At 45.6% G+C, this 20485-nt stretch overlaps 2 protein-coding genes across 8 annotated transcripts in view; both read left to right on the forward strand.

Moving 5' to 3' along the window:
* The window catches only part of FAM219A (family with sequence similarity 219 member A), a 111012-nt gene extending 91483 nt beyond the window's left edge, over nt 1-19529 (forward strand). The window contains exons 3-6 of one of the 2 annotated variants that reach the window (XM_069880953.1): nt 4402-4504; nt 8897-8977; nt 9342-9396; nt 10582-19529. In XM_069880953.1, coding sequence (XP_069737054.1) covers nt 4402-4504; nt 8897-8977; nt 9342-9396; nt 10582-10740 — 398 coding nt within the window. In that variant the 3' untranslated portion in view covers nt 10741-19529. The remainder of the gene's footprint in view (nt 1-4401; nt 4505-8896; nt 8978-9341; nt 9397-10581) is intronic. The other variant, XM_069880954.1, reaches the window with a different exon arrangement.
* Nucleotides 1-20485, forward strand: part of UBAP2 (ubiquitin associated protein 2) — a 365909-nt gene that overhangs the window by 26439 nt on the left and 318985 nt on the right. The gene's annotated exons all lie outside the window — the stretch shown is intronic.

Consider the following 20485-nt stretch of genomic DNA (forward strand, 5'->3'; position numbering starts at 1 on the left):
TGCTGCTTGGCTTCGCTCAGCATAGAGCCAAGACAGCAACCCTGCTAGTGATCAGACAGGGTCCTCAGAGTCCTTATTGAGCATACTTCTTAATGTTAAATGCACATGCAGGCCACTTCATGCCCTCCCAATCTCTGTACTATCCAACTTCTTCAGGAAAATGTCTGTCTGGAAAACAGAAATTCTAGTGGAAGGTGTCTGAGCACATGGCAGGGAGAGGGGGCTGGAAATGGATGATCTTTGAGGTTCCTTCCAACCCAAACCATTCTAATGATTCTATAAAAATTAGTGAAGAGCCAGCAGGAACCTAGATTTGAGTAAAGCTGTCTTTCCCCCAACAGTAGCAGTCCTGCTGCCACTGCAGCTGATTGCCTGTTGGCTCTGCCAGCCATCACGCCTGTACTCACAGTGTGCTCAGTCACCTGTAAATGCTTCATGGGAAGTGGGGTTGACAAATCACAAGTGTATTTCACTAGGTACAGTGCTAAGAAGTAGAACAGCCAAGTGAAACAAAAGCTAAAGAACTTATTTCAGATGCTTGAAATGCCATGTAAAGAGCATTGTTAGAGCTCTGCTATTATGCTGCTTTTCTACTGACAGTGATTACTGATTTCTCTGAAGCAGCTGGAAAGCAGCCTTGTTTCATTCTTGCTTCCCCATCTTCAAGTCTGTATCCTTCATGTCATATCTCTACTGTATTAGCTTTTCATTGATCATCAAACAGCAAACTCACCAGACACAAAATAATCAGTGACTGGAAATCGTAGTCTTCCATTTCTGCGATTGTTCTTGTATCCCCCATTTTCTCTGTCTTTGGCAGGAGTGCCTATTAACCCTTCCTCATTCTTTCAGTGCCCAAGAATTGTGGAGAAGTAGGCAGTTTCATAGGGTCGATATCGATTTCCATTGAGCTGCATTGCCTTCTTGGAAGTTCATTGCACATACTTGAATGCTGCAGGCAGCACTGGCTGTCTCAGAGAATATTTTTATAGCCAGCACCAGAAACTGCCAGTTGCTGAGGACAAGCTATGCCTATCCCTTCTGGTGGACCATGCTCCTAGTGTCTCAAGTTAAACAGTGGCCTTCAGATTGGGGGAAACATGTAGGAGCACAGGTCTCATCTAAATCCAGTGGGGAATACTTGACTGCCATACTGGGGAGTCTGGGATGACTCAGAAGGAAAGACAATCTTAGCTTTTCATTCCCTGAGAACTGTCCAGGTACATAGTTCCCAGGTTTCACACAAAGGTTAACACAGTCGGGTTAGTGGAGGGTTGTGATCTTAGGATTCATGCTCATGTGGCTCAGACAATATGGGTCAGTCTTCAAAGAAAAGTGCCATTTACTTATCAAGGCTAGATTGTGATTCCATCTCTGACTTTCTTTTCACTGTGCTGGTTTGTGTGTTTGATTGCATCTTCTGTGAGAACTAGTTTAGCTTGTGAAATTACTTAAAATGTTGGGCCCTGAAAATAACATCTTCAGAAGTACCTAACTAAATTATCACATTCTAGAAGGAACTTAGGTACTTGAAGTTTGGAGTCCTGGCCTTCAGAGAGACATCTAGGGGCCAAAACCAGGAGAGCTGGAAGTCTGGAAAAGGGCTTACTACCTAGAAGAAGGGTTCACAAACTCCACTTGCTATGCCACAAGGAAGCACTGAGCAGAAAATGAGCAGTGTAAACCTCCTTCCTCCATTCTGATGGACTTGATGGTTGATGTATGAGAGTGGAATTTATAGCCCAGAATTACTTTAGGAGATTGGCACCCAAACAGCACCTTTGAGTGATGATGGAAGTAGCAGTAGTTCATATTTGTAAACCTCAGATAGTGAGCTTCCTTGCCACAAAGGAATGGTTGGACTCGATGATCTGGTTGGTCTCTTCCAACCTGGTTATTCTATGATTCTATGAAAGCATGATGTGACCCACACACATCTCCGCCACCTTCCAGGAGTTTGTCCTAACATGCTGAGACTGGGTTGAATTTCCATTCCCCCTGATAGCCATCGCTTTTTGGCTGCCACAGTCTCAGGATTCATAGCATCCAAGAGGAAGATGAACTGTTGATTCATGCTTAAAAATTTGCCTGGGGACACCGGCATAGATGTTCCTACTGCACTTACATTGCTTTGGGAATGCTCATCCCAAGCCAATAAATAAGTGAAAAAAGGGGTTAAGTAAGAGATCTTGTACCAATCAGGCCCACATGTTGCAATAGCATTCAGTAATAGCATAGAAACAGTCATGGAGAGATGTGCTGGAGGAAAAAGACACTTAAGGGAAGTCCAGATTCATCAGCCATATGAGTGACCTGATTTGGAGAATGGCATTAGTGCTTGTACTGAGCAATCAATAGAAAGCAGAGAGCGACGGTCCATTTAAGAGTCTCAGGCAGGCCTTAATTGCCTTGACAGAAAATGAAATCTATAATCTTGTTTCTGAACCAGGCGCCTTTTGTGAATTATACAGCCTCTTAAAAGTATTGGCAGGTTGTCTCAGCGCCACGTATTTGTGGTCAGTGCTGGAGCTTCTGGTGTCAATGAGTGGAAGTGGGTTTGTATTTGGGGTTATAAACACTTGCCTACACAAACCTCTGCTTTGTCCTTCTGTGTCTGAACAGCAAAATTCACATGGTCAGCAAAATATCAGCCTTTCATTCTAGAGACAGAGATAACCAGTGCATTTGCAAGTTCTGCTCCTGAGAAATTACTCCGATATAAGGTTTTTGACTTCGATCCTTTATCAGTCACTTTGTTGCTAGTGCCAGAGAGAGTTATAAATCTAATCCCTTTCCTGCCAAGTTCAATGAGCACTTCTTCACCTCTGCTGTCGGCAGGAGCAGAGCTGGACATCGTTTATATGAGCGTGTGCTCTTCTCTGCAAGTTCCTCAGCCACACTCATCATCACAATCTCCAGGCATCTCTGCTGCTTATTTTTCCCTCAAAAAAGGCAGCCTTGGACATGTGTCCCCCTGCTTTTACCTGTGTGGAAAGGACAAGGTTGGTTCATCTTGCACTTGGACACTATGATAGGCATGCTGCTTTCCCATGACAAGTGAGAAAAGGTGGTTTTCTCACCGAGGGGAAGAAAATCTGCAAAAGAAAAAAATACACATCAGCACATTTCACACACCACAAGGGAAGCAGAAGCAAAACAAATTCACTATTCAGGTTCCCCAGCCAGCAGTGTGGTAAACCCCTATTATACAGGCATGACAGAAAAATAGTTCCCAACACTTTCTCACACTCTGGAGAATGTTTTTAACCAGGGCCTTTTCCTGCCTTACCAGCCCCATGCTTGGCTTTTCCATACCAGCCTGGTGTTGCATGATGAGATTGGGGCAGTTAGCTCAATGTTTATGGATAATTGCTAACTCAGCCCAGACAAGGAAGGGCTTTGAATCAGAAAACTGGATATCAGTTGATATGATAACCATCACACATGGTCTCCTATCCCTGCTGGAGACAGGGCCATATTATTACAGCAGACATTGCGTACCTGCAGAAGTCTTAGCTTTTGGACCCAAATTCTAGTTATGATCCTGCAGGGAGAGTTATTAAGAAAAATAGTCTTGCCTAAAGGAGAAGCTAATTTAAATCCCCTCTTGTACTGAATACATAAAGAAGGTTTGATGTACTGTCCGTATTTTAGGGCACATTTTAGCAGCAAGTCGAACACGCTCTGAAAATTTAAGAAAAGAGTATGCTGTTCAAAAACACAGCTGCAAAGTGTTTTGCCTTTTTTTTTTTTTAAATAAAGAAAGTGAGTTCCCCAGAATCAACATGAGATAAAAGAGAAAGATACATGGGGGACATAACAGATTGCCAGGAAAAGCAGGAAAGACAGAAAAACTTCACTGTAAGATATGTTAGTCTGGTGAGTTGCTGTCTAGGGAAACAGTAATAACTCAGGCCTGCTGTCAAGCTAGGCTGGACTAACACTAAATAATGGTTCTTCTTTGACGGAGACACTTTTCTGTCTCCACTAAACCCCATAGCGGCAGCCTCAATAGGAGGAGAAAAAATAAAGGGATAAATTCCCTTGCTTGGCACAAAGCAGTGTTAGTCTCTGCAGCAGCCAGGTGCAGATAAGTCTCTGCCCTTTGTTTCCCCAAGCTGGGTGTCATCTAGAAGCTCCATGACCGTCTCAGTGTGGGGTTGTCAACAAACGTCTAAGAATCAAGGTACATCACTTCTAGCCCCTGGTGACCTTGGGGGCAATGGGACATATGTATCCAGCATTTACAGTGTCCCTCCTTGAGAGATGGAAAGCTCATGCCCTTTGCTGTTAACTCTGCTATGCCTTTTGTTGCTATCAAAACTAATTTTCTGCAGCTGTATGGTAGCCCACGAGGCTGTTGTCCTAATTTTGCTTTTCTGCTTTGTATCCCATATGTAGAGAAACAGAGGGAGCTGGCTCGGAAGGGCTCCCTGAAGAATGGCAACATGGGAAGTCCAGTTAATCAGCAGCCCAAGAAGAACAATGTGATGGCACGAACAAGGTAAGGGACTGGAAAAGCACTCATCTGTGCTCTAAGCTTCAATCCCAATTGCCTTAGGATGGGCAAGGTTAATGTTCATTGCCGCTCATCTACTGCCAAACGCGCTGCAATAGCAGTGATGGCCCTTCCCAAACACTCTGTGCTGTGTTCCATCCCAAGCCCTGGGGAGATGCAAAGGCAGCTGAGCCCAGGACTATTGACAGTGCAGGAGGCAGAGGCAGCCCAGCCTCGTCAAAATGAGGGGTTTGATAAAGTTGTCTTACATGTTCTGGGTAGCCTCATGTAACACATAATCCAGTGGGGAGGTACAATGCTGCTTCATGTAATGCAGACTGGTTTAGAGCTTAGTTCTGCCTTGTCTGCTTTCATCGCTGTGGTTCTTATGCAAATAATCCATGTCTCTGCTTTGCTACACACCTCCTCCGCACGTTGAACAGCATGGTCATAGTTTGCTGGAGCTGCTTTGGCACATCTCTCTGTGGCAATTTCAAATAGTGCTACAAATACTGTAAACAAAGACATTCCAAGCTGAATAAGTTCTTTAAGAGCATCTCTGTTTTTTCCATGCAAGCTTCAGTACACAGTTGTATTCCTTACCTGCATTCAGGCAGGAACCCCTCTGACCCCATGGGATTGCTTGCTTTGCATGCTACTGGAAAGGTGGAGGTTTCTAGTGGAAACCCCACATAAGCTAACAGAAGAATCTGTGTGGGTGATGGGTGCTTACTGGTGAATGGGAAAGTTGCATGGATTACCATGTATTAAGTGCAACAGGAGCTGCAGGACAGAGCCTCTCTGTATGCCACACATCCAACAAATGAGGTGACTTGTTCATGTTAGTTCCCAAAACCCAAAAGAGTAGTCATAGATCATGCCTGAACTTTGTCAAGTTTTATTTGTAAGAGCCTGCAACGTCTCTGGAATATGCTGCATTGCTCTCTGCTCTGTGTTTTGTTGTTGAGACAATATTAAGGAGCCCCTTCAGGGCAGCAAGAATTTCCCCAAATGCTCTCAGGTGGGTTTTCCAAACACACTGTTTCTTCTTGTCTTCCAAACACAAGATGGAAAGACTTGATTTCTTTTGGCGATAGGTTGCATGCTTGCTTCCCAAGAGGGATGGTAGCTAATTTGCTGCTTGAGGGATTTAGGAACACTGAAATCAGTGGAGGAAGATGTAAAATTAGTGAATTCTGCTTGGAGTGTTTGTTATTTCCCAGCTGCCGATGGAAAGAAGAGTAATTTGACTGGGGAAGAGCAGAGCAGTGACACCTATTGACAAAAAATTTCAAACAGCCAGCTCAGTTTTATTTGTGGACATCTGAGCACTGTTCAGGGGATACATGGATCCCACCACAGCCAAGCAGTGCCTGCTGGCAGCAGACTTGCTTTGCTGAATTACTTTTCACACACGTCTTAGGAGCATCCCTTGGATTCTGTAAAACAGAGGTTTGCAGGCGTTGCTTTAGCAACCTCCGTTGTTCCCATATGGCTACAAAGTCTTTGACACTGGGTCTTGCTGTCCCAAGTCTCTTTATCCCCAAGCTCCCTTGACTTTCTGGGAACCAAGCTGCACCACGAACGCAGCCCTAGTAATATCTCAGAATGATTCAGTCTGTCTTGCCACCAACAGGGTGACCCCAGGAGGGTAGAAATGCCACAAGCTTGCTCAAGCAGCTTCTTTTCACAATATAACAGTTGCAGTATAATTTGAGGTACTCCAGTGGGACACACTGCAAAATAGTTGTTGTTATAGTTATAATTGTTCTTTAAGTCTGAATTGTTGGCTTCCTCTGGTCTGTGCAGGAGGAGAACAAGCTAAAAGCATTCCCCCCTTTTTAACAGTTCTGCTATTTTCATCAAATGTTTTGCTTTGTTCAGGCAAACCGCATTGCCTCTCCTAGTCTCCTCCTCCACGTTGCCTATCTCATCTCCTGCTCTTTCCCCAAGGCTTCTGTTCCTCTGTATTTTCTGGATGAATTTCTGACATCCAGTCTCTAGTTCCAGGTTTTCTTCACCATTAGGTCTTTTCCTGGAACAGAGATAAAGCCCCCTTTTGACGTGAAAGAATCTGGGAACCATAACACACTCAGTCTCTCTAAGAGCAAATAAAACATGGACAAGGTTGGGGTGACGCTGACTCACTTGCTATGAGCACAGGCAGAGCCCACACCATCATCCACACCACTTGGACGCAGCCAAATATTGCAATCCACTCTGAGGATTACCTAAACTCAGATTTGTTTCATAACTTATCTCAAAAACACCAAGACAAGAAGCTCATATTGGGACAACTACAGATGAAAGCAGCTGTGACTGCTACCCAGCTTTGTTCCAAGGACAGTGGGAAGTGAAAATAAGGAAAATCAAAATGTGAGGGAAAGACTTCGATCAGGACAGAGACGTTATCACATTTTTTGTCTGCTGCAGAAAAATTTAATTTCTGCATTATTAAGTAGAAAGACATTTCTTAAGAAAAAGATGTACTGATTTTTTTTTTTAATCAAGTAATTTCACTACAAAGGGTTCTTCTTCCAGATCCCCTGGTAGTGGTTTGTTCACTCATGATACAGCAGCAGCCATCAGTGAGTATATGTGGAGCGGTGACTTGAAAACTGGAGAGTGGGAATGAAAGTCAGTACTTCTGGTATCTGCATGGGCAAGCTGCTGCTGCCAGATCACAGCATCAGTTCCAGACATCTTTGCTTCTTTACTTTCTTCCTACATGCTTTAGGGGCAGAAGGACCATCCCAGTTCTACAAGAAAGGGTATTGAATGTTCCAAGTGGATCCCATTTTCTCCAGTCCTCTCGTGCAGCATATTGGAAAGTCATAGAATTATGGAAACGTTAAGGCTGGAAAAGTCCTCTGAGATCATCAAGTCCAACCATCAGCCCAACACCATGTCCCAAAGTGCTATGTCTACACATTTTTTAACACCTCCTGGGATATTGATTCCACCACTTCCCTGGGCAGCCTGTTCCAATGCTTCACCACTCTTTCAGTAAAGACATTTTTCCTTAAATACCCAATCTAAACCTTCCCTGGTACAACTTGAGGCCATTTCTTCTCATCCTTTGGCTTGACACTTGGGAGAAGAGACCAATGCTCACCTTGCTACAACCTCCTTTCAGGTAGTTGTAGAGGATGGTAAGGTCTCCCATGAGCCTCCTCCAGACTCTCTCCATTCTACATCAATTTAAAAATTATTTTCATTAATCTTGAGTTTCACTGAACACAGTAATAAAATACAGCTAGTCATAAACCCATATACCTGCTTTGTGATGACATTTGATATTTTTTACTCTCCCTGAGCCTGCCCATCATCAGTGCCTTTGCATTGCTAAAATTGCAGTGGCTTCCTGAAATTTTCTGAGCAGAAGCAGAAAAACATTAAGGTAGTTAGAGAGCTGTTGGAGCATGGCTGGGGTGGGTTATCATCTTTAGATTTATATTCCCAGTCTCTTATTGAAGCATGATTGTGCATCATTGTGTGTTGTTAAAAAACAGTTCCTCATTTGGGAGAAAACCTGAGTTAACCCACTGAGCAGGGAGATTTTCGGCACTCATATGGTTCCCAGCGGCTGAACATAGAATTTTATTCCATTTGCTTGGTTTGGTTGATCGTATTTTAAATATGAACCACAGTCTTTGTGCATTTTTATGGGTGAAATAACTCTGTTGTGAACTAGATATCATTGTATTAATGCATTTCCCTTATCCTAGAAGCTCTGAAGCATATATATTCAACTTATCAAACTCTTTCAAGCAATTAAAGGTGCAGAGTCATGGTCAGCCTTTGTAACACTTCTGATGAAGCGAAAGTGATTATAAAATAACAGGATTTTAAAAGTGCTATTCTGACTGGTCTCTGACGCTTCACCCACTAGCTCATATTTCTTGTATTGCTAAATTTAGGACTGAGACCTCAGAAGTGTTGTTTTGTGGGGGACTGGGTAATGACTCAGGCAAAAAGACCACATCCTTGATTTCCTGTAGTAGAATATTAGGAGCACTGAATGTCTGCTTTCTTCCAGCCTCCTTCTCCTATTTACTTATTGCTAGTGTCAGGAACTCATTACTAGGAAAAAGAAGCAACACAAAATTGAGCAATGTGATCTGACAGGCAGTTCTAGCCGAACAAGTTCACCAGAATGAGGTGTGGAGTGTCCCTACTGCTTTTCTTTCCAGGGAGGAACGTGCTCCCAGGGCATGTCCAGCATTCATCCCTGTGAAACTGCCCTAAGCTACCCAGAGACACAGCCTCCTTCCTCTGGATTGCACCCATTTAAATGCCTTCACCAATAAGGGAGGACTTGCAAGTGAAATGGGGAAAGCCTGTCTATCCTATAACTGTTATGGACATAATGTTAACGGCCAACATTTATTATTTCAGGCTCGTCGTTCCCAATAAGGGCTATTCGTCATTAGACCAGAGTCCAGATGAAAAACCCCTGGTAGCCCTGGATACAGACAGGTATGCAAAGTGTTAGTAAAATCTACATGACAGTGCAAGTGACCTTTCATGCCATTGTGCCGCACTGAAGCTGAAACCTGCTGAAACTGCTCTTGCAGGCCACTCATGCTCTTCCTTGCTGTGCCCTTTTCAGTATATGCCATAACTGGTCTCTGTGTGTTAACAAGGAGGAAGAGACATGAGTAAAGAGCTTTTTGATGTAAATGTCTGAGGGTCACAGATGAAAGCTGCTCTCCAGACTCCCTTGATGTAACTCCTCTGTACGTAAAGGACAGCTTCACAGCACAAGAGGGATAGGGCTAACTAGGGAATACAGGTCTCCCTAACCATTTCCTTCTTTGCTGTATGTTGTCCTTCCCCACAGTGATGATGACTTTGACATGTCCAGATACTCCTCCTCGGGATACTCGTCAGCCGAGGTGAGTTATACTCTTTCCTGCCATCCTTGCCATGAACACTGATAGCAGAGCAGTCAGAAGTGGCTTAGAGCAGCCTTGCGCTGCCAAAAATGGCTACACAAGAAATTTACCAGTGATGTAGACTCTGTGAGCCTGAAAGGGGCCATGGCAGAAACTATGTCACGTTCCTTTTTTCCCTGGTAATCCAGTTGGCTCCATCCCCATACTGCTGTGGTGCAGACACAGATCTGCCTGTTGGCTGTTTTCACAGCCACCTTTGGCTCCACTCAAGCTTTTCCCAGTTCTACTCAGGCCTGCAGTGTTGGCTGATGCGGTGTAAAAGCATCAACTTGTTGTCATGCCAGCTCAGCAACCATATGCTTGCCGAGGATGCAAATAAAGGATCTGAGGGTGTGCTGTGATTTCCAGTTCTTGGGAGGGTTAGGGTCACCCAGTCTGTGTGTACTTGGAACAGGCAGAAATTCCAGGGAAGGCTTGCAGATACAAATTCTTGCCTTTTCAAAGAGAAAAGGCAGGAAGCTTAGGCTTATTCATCCCTCTGCGTTGTTTCTGATTATATTCCCAAGCTCTCTCCTGAATCAGTTGCTCAGCGTTTGGCAACTGCTTCTGAGAGATCAGTCAATCTCCATACAAACTGCTGGGAACTCTTACCCCTTGTATTCCTTCCTTGCACAAAATACCTCTGAAACATAGAGAAAAAAACAAAAGCAGGGACCAGATCAAAGGATCTGGGCCATCTCTGGGCCATGACGATGTATTGTTAACCCAGATCTGGTCAGACAGCACTTGAGTCTGAGATTACAAAGAGCCAAGAGGCTTTACTGCCTTTCAGCTGCTATAGTGTGCCCTAGACTGAGAGGAGGGACTGCCTAGCTGGCAGTGGTTTATTATCATTATTGTTACATTACTTTAAATGGACACTTGTCTCCATGGAAAGATTATTCCAGAATAAAATAGTGCATCAATTTGCTGCTCTGGAATATCTCACTCTAGATATCCCTGTTTTGGAAGGTACTAGAAAATAGAAGGCAGCCCTCCCCTGTGATCAATAACTGTGACTCTTTCATTGGTGGGGCAGCTGCTAATGATGGGGAAATATATTCCAGAATAAGGGACCTCCTTCACCTTCTGGCCATGAGAAGGAAGAATTGTTAAGTGTTTGACTGTTTGTCTCTTTGTCTGCAGCAGATCAACCAAGACTTGAACATCCAGCTGCTAAAAGATGGGTACCGGTTAGATGAGATCCCAGATGACGAGGACCTCGACCTAATCCCCCCTAAATCGGTCAACCCTACCTGCATGTGTTGCCAAGCCACCTCCTCCACCGCCTGTCACATCCAGTAGTGAGGCCGGCAGGCTGTGATCAGTGCTATCCACTATAACTGTAAAACTTAACAGCCATTGCTTCCTCCTATGGTAGGACGTGCACCTCTTTGTGTTCATGGAGCCAGGAGAAACCAAAAAATTCATTTTATGATTGGTTGATAAGTTATTTTAAACTACAGTTAAAACAAAAATGAAGTTGCTCAAAGTGCCAGGCAGTGCCTGGCAGAACTGACTGGTCTGGAGAGCAAATGCAGGTCCAGAGATACCTCCTTGGTTTGTGTAGACACTGGGGATATTTTGTTAGGTGTCTGTTCCAGAATTGTAAGGGTCAGATGGGACTGTAGGTAATCCTGCCCACTGAAACTAATCCATATGCAAGATCAGGGATGAGTCTGAGGTGTCAGGGAGTTTTACCAGTGAGAGGTGGTCAGTTCTTAATTCATTCACTAAACTCTTTTCATTTGCATAACCAAAATGAAACTGTAACATGGGCATAGGAATGGGGATAAAGCAGAGCATCCTTTCTTGTGGCAAGACTAACAAGGACTAGCACGTCACCATTCATTCACTTAAAAAGAAGACAAATAGGTGGTATTTCACTGTGAGTCAGTAATAGCTAGAGCAGTTGAGTCACATATCCAATGCAATCTACCCTTAGCTCCGCATTAAGTTACCACGAAACACATCAGATTCAATCTGCAATTCATCTGTACTCTTCAGGGATTCAGTTCTTGCCCAAGAACACCATACTCCTGTGTTCAGTCCAGTCACGTATACTGACTTCAGCCTATACTTAATTCCTATCTGCTTCCAAAAAATCTTAACTTGGTGCAACTAAGAAAAAATGAGACAAGACTAGAGCTGTACAGTCTGAAGGTCAGTGCTGGAAAAGCTAACTGAAGAAAGCACACTTCTACAATGCTCAACTGTTGATATTCTCTTGACACTGCATCTCTTGGTACCTGTGGGAGAGATTTGTTAATGCTGAAGGCATTTGCATGGTGATGTCAGACTTTAGGGAAGTTTTCAGCCACAACAGGGTTATGAACAACTTCAGCTGAAAAAAAAAAACCGTGAGAGGAAACTACTGTTTATCGTATCTCTGCCCACTTGACAACCAGGCAAGGTGTTAGCACTATCCCATGTCAGGTGCAACCGTGTTTATTTGGTGCTGGAATAGTCAGGAAACCTGACATTACATTAGGTTGCTGGAGTGAATTGCCAGTTCACCAGCAGGTTGTTTTGAATGCAGAATAATTTCTGGAATTAGGAAACATGTTCTCTCCCTGGCCATTCTTACACTGCTGGCTTCAGCATAAGCAGAGATCAGGCAAGGGATGGGCTGGTGTTTTTCTCAGTGTTGAATTCTTTTGCCACAGGGACGACTCTGTGTTTTCCTGCCCTGCCAGGAAAACAGAGCTATTATGAGCTGCCCATCAGAATTCCTAAGTCACAAGACAGAGCCTGAGCTCCACCCCAACAGACAGATCCCGCATCTGAAATCTGCATGAAGTGGGCTGAGTCTTTAAGAAGTCCTCTTCATGATTGGGAGATTTACTTAACATCCTGTGCAGTGTAAAGCATGATACCATCGACAGCATGAGCAAAAGCGCAGGCACACAAGATTCCTGGGCCTTATTATTCATTAGCTTGTATGGGTAACTGTTAAAGCTATATTTGCCCCACAACCACCCCAAAAACAGCGCACTGCCACCCTGGCTCCAGGCCATAGAAGGAGGACTGAGTGGTGCTGTTGACTGAGCATCCCCACCTCCTCAGCAAAAGTGCTGGTTGACTTGCCAGCTCATCTAGGAAGTGTTCCTCCAATGAGTTCTTCTCCCTTTCTCACCACCTGGTGATGCTGATGGGGAATATTTCCAGAATGTTTCTAAAGAAGCACAAAGCATCATGTTTCACTTTTTCCTTCCTGTGCCTGCTTTCCTCTGCATTGCTAGATCAAGAAGATTTTAGCAAGTTGTCTGGATGCAGAGGAAGAGTTCTAACAACACTGTTTAGAGGGAAAGATAACAGGGAAAAAATATTCTTTAAGGAGTTGTTTTTTAATAGGGAGTGTAGTCTAAACCTAACAGAAACACTGTGGTCAAACCAAATCCTGTGGGAGATGACCAAGTCTCTTCAGATCTTCACTCTTCTGAAGAGGGACGTTGCAGTTTGGCATTGGTATCATGCAACTTCTTCATCACTTTTATCCTCCTGGGTCAGTCTCTGTGCCTTCCAGACGGGCTGCGCAAGCTCAGCCTTTCCTGCAGCCCTTGCTCAGGAGCTTGGAGCATTTCAGTGTGCCTGCTAGAGCAACAAGGCATCTGTTTACATGTGTCATCCGTGGAGGACTGCAAGTCCCACAGGTCTCCGTCATACTGCCATCACATTCGGTCTAAGACAGAATGAGGCTTGCTGACACCGTATCTCCCAGGTTTAACACCTCCCCTCTGAAGGACAGACCTTCCCTGATAACCACTGCCACATGGCACCACGATCGAGTCCTTTTATTGTCCCTGTTGCTGGGGTTTGCCTGCCACATACCCTGAGGCATTCCCCAATACTGCAGCTGCCCTCAGTCCTTTGCATTGTGTGATACGCATCTGCTTCTAGCACAGTCCTTTAGGGAGGGAGAGAGATTAATTTAAATATTACACCAGTGCTTCCACCATATACGGATGGAAGCTCAAGCCAAGTGTTTTTCCTGGCGCACAGAAGGAGTTGGTTGCATCAACAGCTGGTTTGGCATGACTGTACAGGACCGTAAAATGGCAATTTTTTGGCTTCTCCTCTCTATGCTTTGTGTTCATATATTTTATTAGGGGAATAAAGTAGAATGGGTTGGGAAAGTACTTAGCTGTGGAGGGTCATTATCAGAAAGGCTGAATGAATTGAGGCAATGCACATGTGGCTATCAGAGAAAACTGAACACTAACCCTTCTGAATCACAGCCCCTTTAAGTAGGTTATGACCACGCGGCAGTTTTGTTGGCTCGTTACGGAATAAGGTGGACAGCCTGTCGGTGTGTATTAACTGCAGACTGGGCTGGCTCGCTCTGTCTGGTCTCATGTTCAGTCCTTTGCTTCAACCAGGTTTTCCTTGTGCCCACATTAGAGGTTACACTGTGGTGACTTCCTGGGAAGGTTTACCGATAACGTGGCCATTCTGGCACAGCTTTCCTTAGACCAGCCTCTGCCACTATGCCTGGAGAGGGTCAAAGCAAAGAGCACAGACCTTGAGTCTCTGTTGCAGCATTATAAAGCCCTGAAAGCTGCAAGGTCCTGTGCACTCTCCTAAATGCAGATTGCACACAGGAAAGCAAATCATTCCTTGTTCCAGTCTTTGCACCAAACCAGATGGTCTTCTTGGGCCCCATTTTCAGTCCGAAGTTGTACAGAATACCAAGGGGGAAAGCACCATGGAGTATGAAAGGCTGCATCGCTGTCCATCTAAATTACCACACTAATAGGATTTAAGGATAATGATGCTGGTGCCTACACAAAGAAATTTGCATTTGATGCCTCCTAAAGCCAGACTGGCTTTTAGTTAGGGATTTATGCAATTTCAATCACCAAATTACCTGATCAAGTCCTTTTCTTTTATCAGATGCTAATTTTGCCCTTTAATATGAGCTGGCTTTGAATTCCAGAGTCTCAGCACTCAACTCTTGTCTCTCTGGTATGCAAACTCCCCATTTCTAGATGTCTGTGTGAGGAGGAATATCCTCCTAGTGTTGCAGAAGGTCTTTAGATAGCATAGTCTAGTCTGCTTTTCTGGTGTTTGTAAATAAACTTTGGCTGTGAGGAGGCTGACGTCCAGGCAACCATTCTGGAGGCTTATTTGATATCTTGTCAGACATACATTGAAGCCAACCCTTGGAAGAACTACTGAATCGCTTCTGACATTGCTGCATGTCTACCCCCAACATGTACACTCGGCCATTTAGTCTACTATGCTGTTCTGGCTGTCTTGCCTCCAGATGCCTTGCAACTGCAAAAGCAGGCAAGCAAGCCTGCTGCATGGATCTTGAAAGAGGCTTCAGGATGCTTTCCCATTGACAGGATGGACTCAGCTGCTTCTGGTTTGTCTCTCAAGCTCCTTTCCCCAAATGAGGCACCCGCTCTGCTCAGCAGTGTGGTAGCTGACACACTGGTTGGAAGTCCTGAGTGGAATCCTTTCCTCTCCATGCAGAGCCTGTCCTCAGGCTGACCTGCAAGCTGTTCAGTGGCATGCAGGACGTGTGAAAAGTACAGTGCCCTGTATGTGACTCAACAGAAACATGAAAATGCTTTAAAGAAAGGAAGGACGCAGCTGGGCACCAGATAGAACAACAGGTAAAGGAAAACAAGCAGTAACGGCAAAGGTTCTCAACTGCTGTTTTGGCTTAGGACAGATCCTAATTATCCGGGTGAATCCATCTCAGTGCAATGCTGATACCAGCAGGGAGCAAATCTTGCTTTTGTATATGGACACCAGAAACACCATCCCTGAGCTGGCACCACCGCCAAATGCTACCGGGGAGAGTGTGCTAGGCTGTTGGAGCACACGTATGAGATCTGGAGTCCCTTGCTGCCCTTGGTACATGGTACACGTTTGCTCTGGTACACTCAGGCAAGTCACATCCAGTCTTGATGTTCATTCTTTTCTGCAGCACAGGAAAGAAACCTGCCTTCCCAAGATGCTACCACCACCCTGCACGGATGATGCCAAGTGTGTGGTGGGCACCACTGATAGGATAGCTCTGCAAGCAAGATGCAAAAAGCATGCTATAGAAATCTTATGTGTATTTTCAAAGTCCTACTCAGCTTTCCTTCTGTTTACCAGCTTCTGATGTTGCTTGCATGCGCCAGAAGGCTGTGGGATGGAGGTTAGTAGAGAGATTAAACAGCTTTGGGGGAAGATGTTTGGCACGGATGTGTTTCCCAGTTAGTTGGCAGCTGGCTCTCACACAACCGGCTTCTCAATCTGCCTACTGACACATAGAACACTTAAGAACATTTGGTGGCCCAACAGCACCATCCTCTGCTAGCAGAGTTAAGGAACTTAGGAGTACAACTGCGATAGTGAAGGCTGATGGGAGGGAGCAGAGCACTGAAGGGCTCATTTAGGATATTCCCACACCAGTTTCATGCTCTTTTAGCATCCATGTAATCATGTGAGGGTAGAAACTAACAGTTTTACCTGGGATCTTCCTTTATTTTTCCATTCTCTCTTCAAGCTCACAGGGGTTATGGCCACTCCTGCCTAGAACAAAGAAGACTCTGTCACCTGGCTGCTGCTTGGCTGAGCAAGCACAGGCTTGAAACAACTGCATATATGGTCAGTGCCGTGGGGCAAGCTGGGCTTGGTTGAGCCTAAAGGGAAGGCATGGAAAGGTCTTCATTTTTAAGGGGCTTTTCACCTGTAGAAGAAATCCTTGTTGCTTCCTTTCAAGGCTTTCCAGTGAGAGGGGTTGCTCCAAACCTTTCAAAAACTGCCTGTTACAGAGACACACAGCCTTGAAGCAGACGAGCCAACAATTTAGCATAGAGGAAAAGGTTTTGACCTGGGATTACATACAGATTAATGCAGGTTTGTTACAGGACCTGGCATCCATAATTTTAACTCCATGTATTGTACAGCTGAGTTGCTGCATTGCTTCCAAAAAATTACATCTACATCCTTTCCTTTGCACCCCTTGACATTGCTGTGACCCCCAGGATCACAGCAGCCAAATGCTGCCTGGCTGAGCACTGCTTTGACAGCTTGTTGGGAGGCAAAGGTTGGGGACTAATTGAGATTACAGGGAGCAGAGCACCAGGGCCGGTACACCATGTAGCAAGCCGTGTCACAGAGCAGCACAGATATTGGCAGGACAGACTGCAGCTTTCCCTGGTGCCTGCAGAGAGCAGCTCTTCCCACTGCTTCTCAGACCCATTTGCCACTGGCAGTGGCTCCAGGCCTTTCTCTTTCTCTAAAAAGCTGTCCCAACAAAAGATGGATTTGCTCCTGGAAAGAGCCTGCCTCGCTGGTTCTGCCTGGCCTGTGAAGTGATTTCCATAGTAACAAATGGTGATGTAGGTGGTGGGATTACACCAAGTAGTGGAAGGTACAGAAGAAGCCTCATTAAAATGTAACTGTCTCAGACTTGTCACTGGAAGCCAGCACAGTAGGCACCAGGAAAAGAAAAGGCCACTGAAGACTGTGCTGAGATAAGTCCCATTACCTGCCAAGATGTTAACCCTCCTGGAACAGTATTTCTACCCTGGTTGCCCATCCAGCTGCCCCAGATGAGCTCATCAGGAAGCACTGCTCTCTACCCAGGCTGCCTTTTTGCTTCTGCACCCCAAAAAAGCTGCAACTTCATTTGTTACCAACCTTCCTGGAGTCTGAGTGTTTTGGGAGACAGACAGTTTGTTGAGAGATGTAACACAGATGCATGGAGAAAGCTGGAAAACTTGGACAAGCTCTCTTCATGACAGCCCTTCTGGTTTCTATCACCTTCATCTCCATTCCCAGATCACAGATTTCTTTGCTCAGTCTCTTTGCACAGAAAAGCTGCAGTTGTGTTCAGCTCGTAGCTGTCTCTGTCCTGAGGCAAACCCAAGGGAAATGTCAGACCAGTGGGAGGCCCAACAGCCGTGATGGCAGGTGAGCCAGAAAGCAGACTGAGATTTCTCCTCACCCATCTGAAGGCTGTGGGGCTGAGTGTTCACCAGGCTAGTGTAAAACCTTGGTGTGATTCAGCAAGCCAAGGCAGCTGCCTTTACCCTGCCAGTCTTGGTGCTGCTAGACCTGCTCCTAGTGTGGGCTGGAGACCTGCAGCAAAGGCACAGGTGGGATACCTGTTGGCTGTGCTCTTGCTGTGCCAGGGCAGGGTGTTTTAAGAGTCGCTGGTAGGGCTGTGGTTCTGCAGAGAGAAAGACTCTTGCAGAGTCTTTGCAAGGCAAAAAAAATCAGAAAGTTGAGGTGTGTCCCCTCTCTGTCCTTTTTGCATATTTTTAACCATTTTTACTCCTTCCACAGAGGTTATAGAACCTTCCGTTCAATAAAGAAGGAAATGAGCCACCTTTAACTAGTTTTCTGAAGGGTCTGAAAGCAGGCACCACTTGCATGCCAAGCTGCTTGTGCCTTACGTGTGGCTTCCAGACCTCATTGTACATCGCGTAGCTGAGTCACTCTGTGCGAGGACTGAGGTGGGAGAGTGAGCACTGAACATCATGTCAAACAGCCACAGCTTCCCAAACTTAAGAAGAATCAGATGAGGAAGTGGGGGAAGGAGCAATGATGATAGAAGGATAGCTAGTTGTCACAGGTAATCTTCAGTATCCATGTCCAGTGGTTAGTCCTAGAATCGCAAGCCTTGTTATATTGCACACGTCCTCCTTCCACTCCTCTTTTCTCAAATCGGTCATCGTCTTTCCTCCCCCTTGCCCCACTCACTAGTGATCAGCATCAGAGGCAGTTGCACCAAAGTGACTTGGCCCACTTCTGCATCCCCCTCTCCCACCTGAACCCAGGGCAGTCCAGAAAGTTGTTGGCCATCACAGGTCTTAATTCCTGAATCTCCACTTGGGTTTCTTTCTTTGGGTACCATAGCTTCCTCCTCACATTCTAACAGGGCAGTACTGGAAGCTCCAGCAGTGTTCCAGGAAGCTTCTTTGACCCCTGGCAGCACCTCACAGACATGCACCTTACTGGGAATGTACTGGGAAGATGCTAGTGAAATCTGGCACTGCCAGTCTTCCGTAGGATGGGGATTCACTGGAGGAAGCTGACAGGGAGTGGCTACTGTCCCTTTTCTTTTCTTTTTTATAGAGAGGGGGATTTTTTTGGCATTATGACTATTGTCCACCTTCCAGTGGCCAAGTTCTGGACTGCATTAATAATTGGGGCTCGTTGGCTGTCTGGGCAGGTATAGAGCTTTGCACCAATGTTAATGTCAAACGTTGTGGCTGTATCCAGAACCTGAATTCAGGCTGGATTCTCTCATGCTGGCAAAGTATTTCCATCAGGCTCCAGACAGACATTTCTGACAGACAGGAAAACAGCACCCCTCCAAGTCCAGATCAAATCTGCACTTCCATTTCATGTCCTTAGCTTGGAAAAAAATTCAACCCAAGAAAATGCTTCCCAGGTCTCCTTTCCCCTTGTGGTGCCTGGCGCCCCAGGGGAGGGGGTGGCAGGACACATTTCAGGATCACCAAAAACAAAATCCTTTTTGGATGTATTTAGTGGAAATATCTTTCAGGAGAAGAGACCTCCTGACCTTTGCATCTCAAGAGCAGGAGATGAATTTCCATCAGTCCTTGCATATAGCGAAGCATAGCTGAAACAGCCAAATGCAAAGTAGAGCTAAATGTAGGGTTTGACCCGAATAACCTTTTAATTAGGAAGATAAATTTGTTGTAGCTTGACCTTAGTCCATATTAGGAACCTGCTAATCATTTGACATGCAGAGTGTATTAATGCTGCACTTAACTTGGCCATTGGTTTTATTATCTGGTTTGGGGAGTTTTTTCACTCCCAAAGCATCAATCTGCATCTTGTATGGGTTTTCTTTTCCTTCTGTTTTTCCTGTTCAGAACATGTAGCACACTTGTACTTCTGTTCCCGTCCGCGTAGAGTATTGCCTTAAACAGATCAGTTGTGTTGTGGTTTGTTTTGGGTTTATGCATTAATTTATTTAAAAATACGGGATTTTTTTCAAAACCATGAAACATGTATAATATTTTTTTTAACATTTCCATTGCAGTATTTATCATTGTTACTGGTTGTGTGTAGTGTAACAGAATTAATGATATTAAAAAGCATACGTATGAAAACCAGCCTGCCAGCCTTTCTCATCTGAGTGAACTGAGGTGAGGGGGTATGAACTGCTCCATTTCCTCTGAGCCCCCAGCAGTCATGGGTACTGAAATCAGGGGTTGCCTGCCTTCATGCCATGGCCAATACCAGCCTGCTTGGGCCCAGTAGAAGTGGCTGGTGTGCCAGGGCACCTGCCAGGGCAAGCCAGCCCCCAGCCAAGATCTGGGAAACACTGCTCCTCACCAAGACAGAAGAAAGGCATGCAGGCTGGACCCAGCCCCTGCACTTGGGCTGCGACAGCAGTAGGAAGGAGTGTGCATCTGTACAACACTGATGGGTGAAATAAGCTTTTCCCCAGCATTGCAGCCGTTTCTGCTTCTTGTGCTGTTGGCACAAGAGCACTGATATTAGCACTGAACACTAGCAGCTGCAAACCCTGGGGACTAGTGCAGGGGGGCACTGGCTTATGCTGGCAGCCAGCAAGGTGCAGGATGAGGCACCCAAACCAAAAGCCAGCCAAAAGGTTTGGACTCCACCTCTATGCAGAGCAGTGCTCCCCAGATCCATGCCCTGGCGTGCTCCAAGGCCATAGGCAGTGGGGTCAGGCACCCCCAGTGCCCACCTTCTCCTTCCAGCTTCCCACTGGCTTCCAGGAGGGGATGATGGAGGGCCTGAGCACAGTTCAACAGACCAGCAGGGTGTGAAGATCAGTGGCAGCTCTTCTTCATTTCGGCTCTAAGGTTGCATTAATCATGTTTGCCTGGAGGCATTTGGGTGCCCTAGGCACGGCAAATGGAAATGGAGCAAGGCTCAGCAGCCCTTCAGAGGGGGTGGGTTGGCATCCACCCTACCAAGAGGGACATGGGTTTTCACTGGTCATCTCCAAAAGTGTGGCAGCAGAGCGGCTGGGCTTTTGAGAGAGAGCCCTCAGGAGCAGAGCAGGGCTCTGAGTTGGCACAGTGTGACAAGCCAGGCC

This window comes from Phaenicophaeus curvirostris, chromosome Z (genome assembly GCF_032191515.1).
Source record: "Phaenicophaeus curvirostris isolate KB17595 chromosome Z, BPBGC_Pcur_1.0, whole genome shotgun sequence".
NCBI classification, from domain to species: Eukaryota; Metazoa; Chordata; class Aves; order Cuculiformes; family Cuculidae; genus Phaenicophaeus; species Phaenicophaeus curvirostris.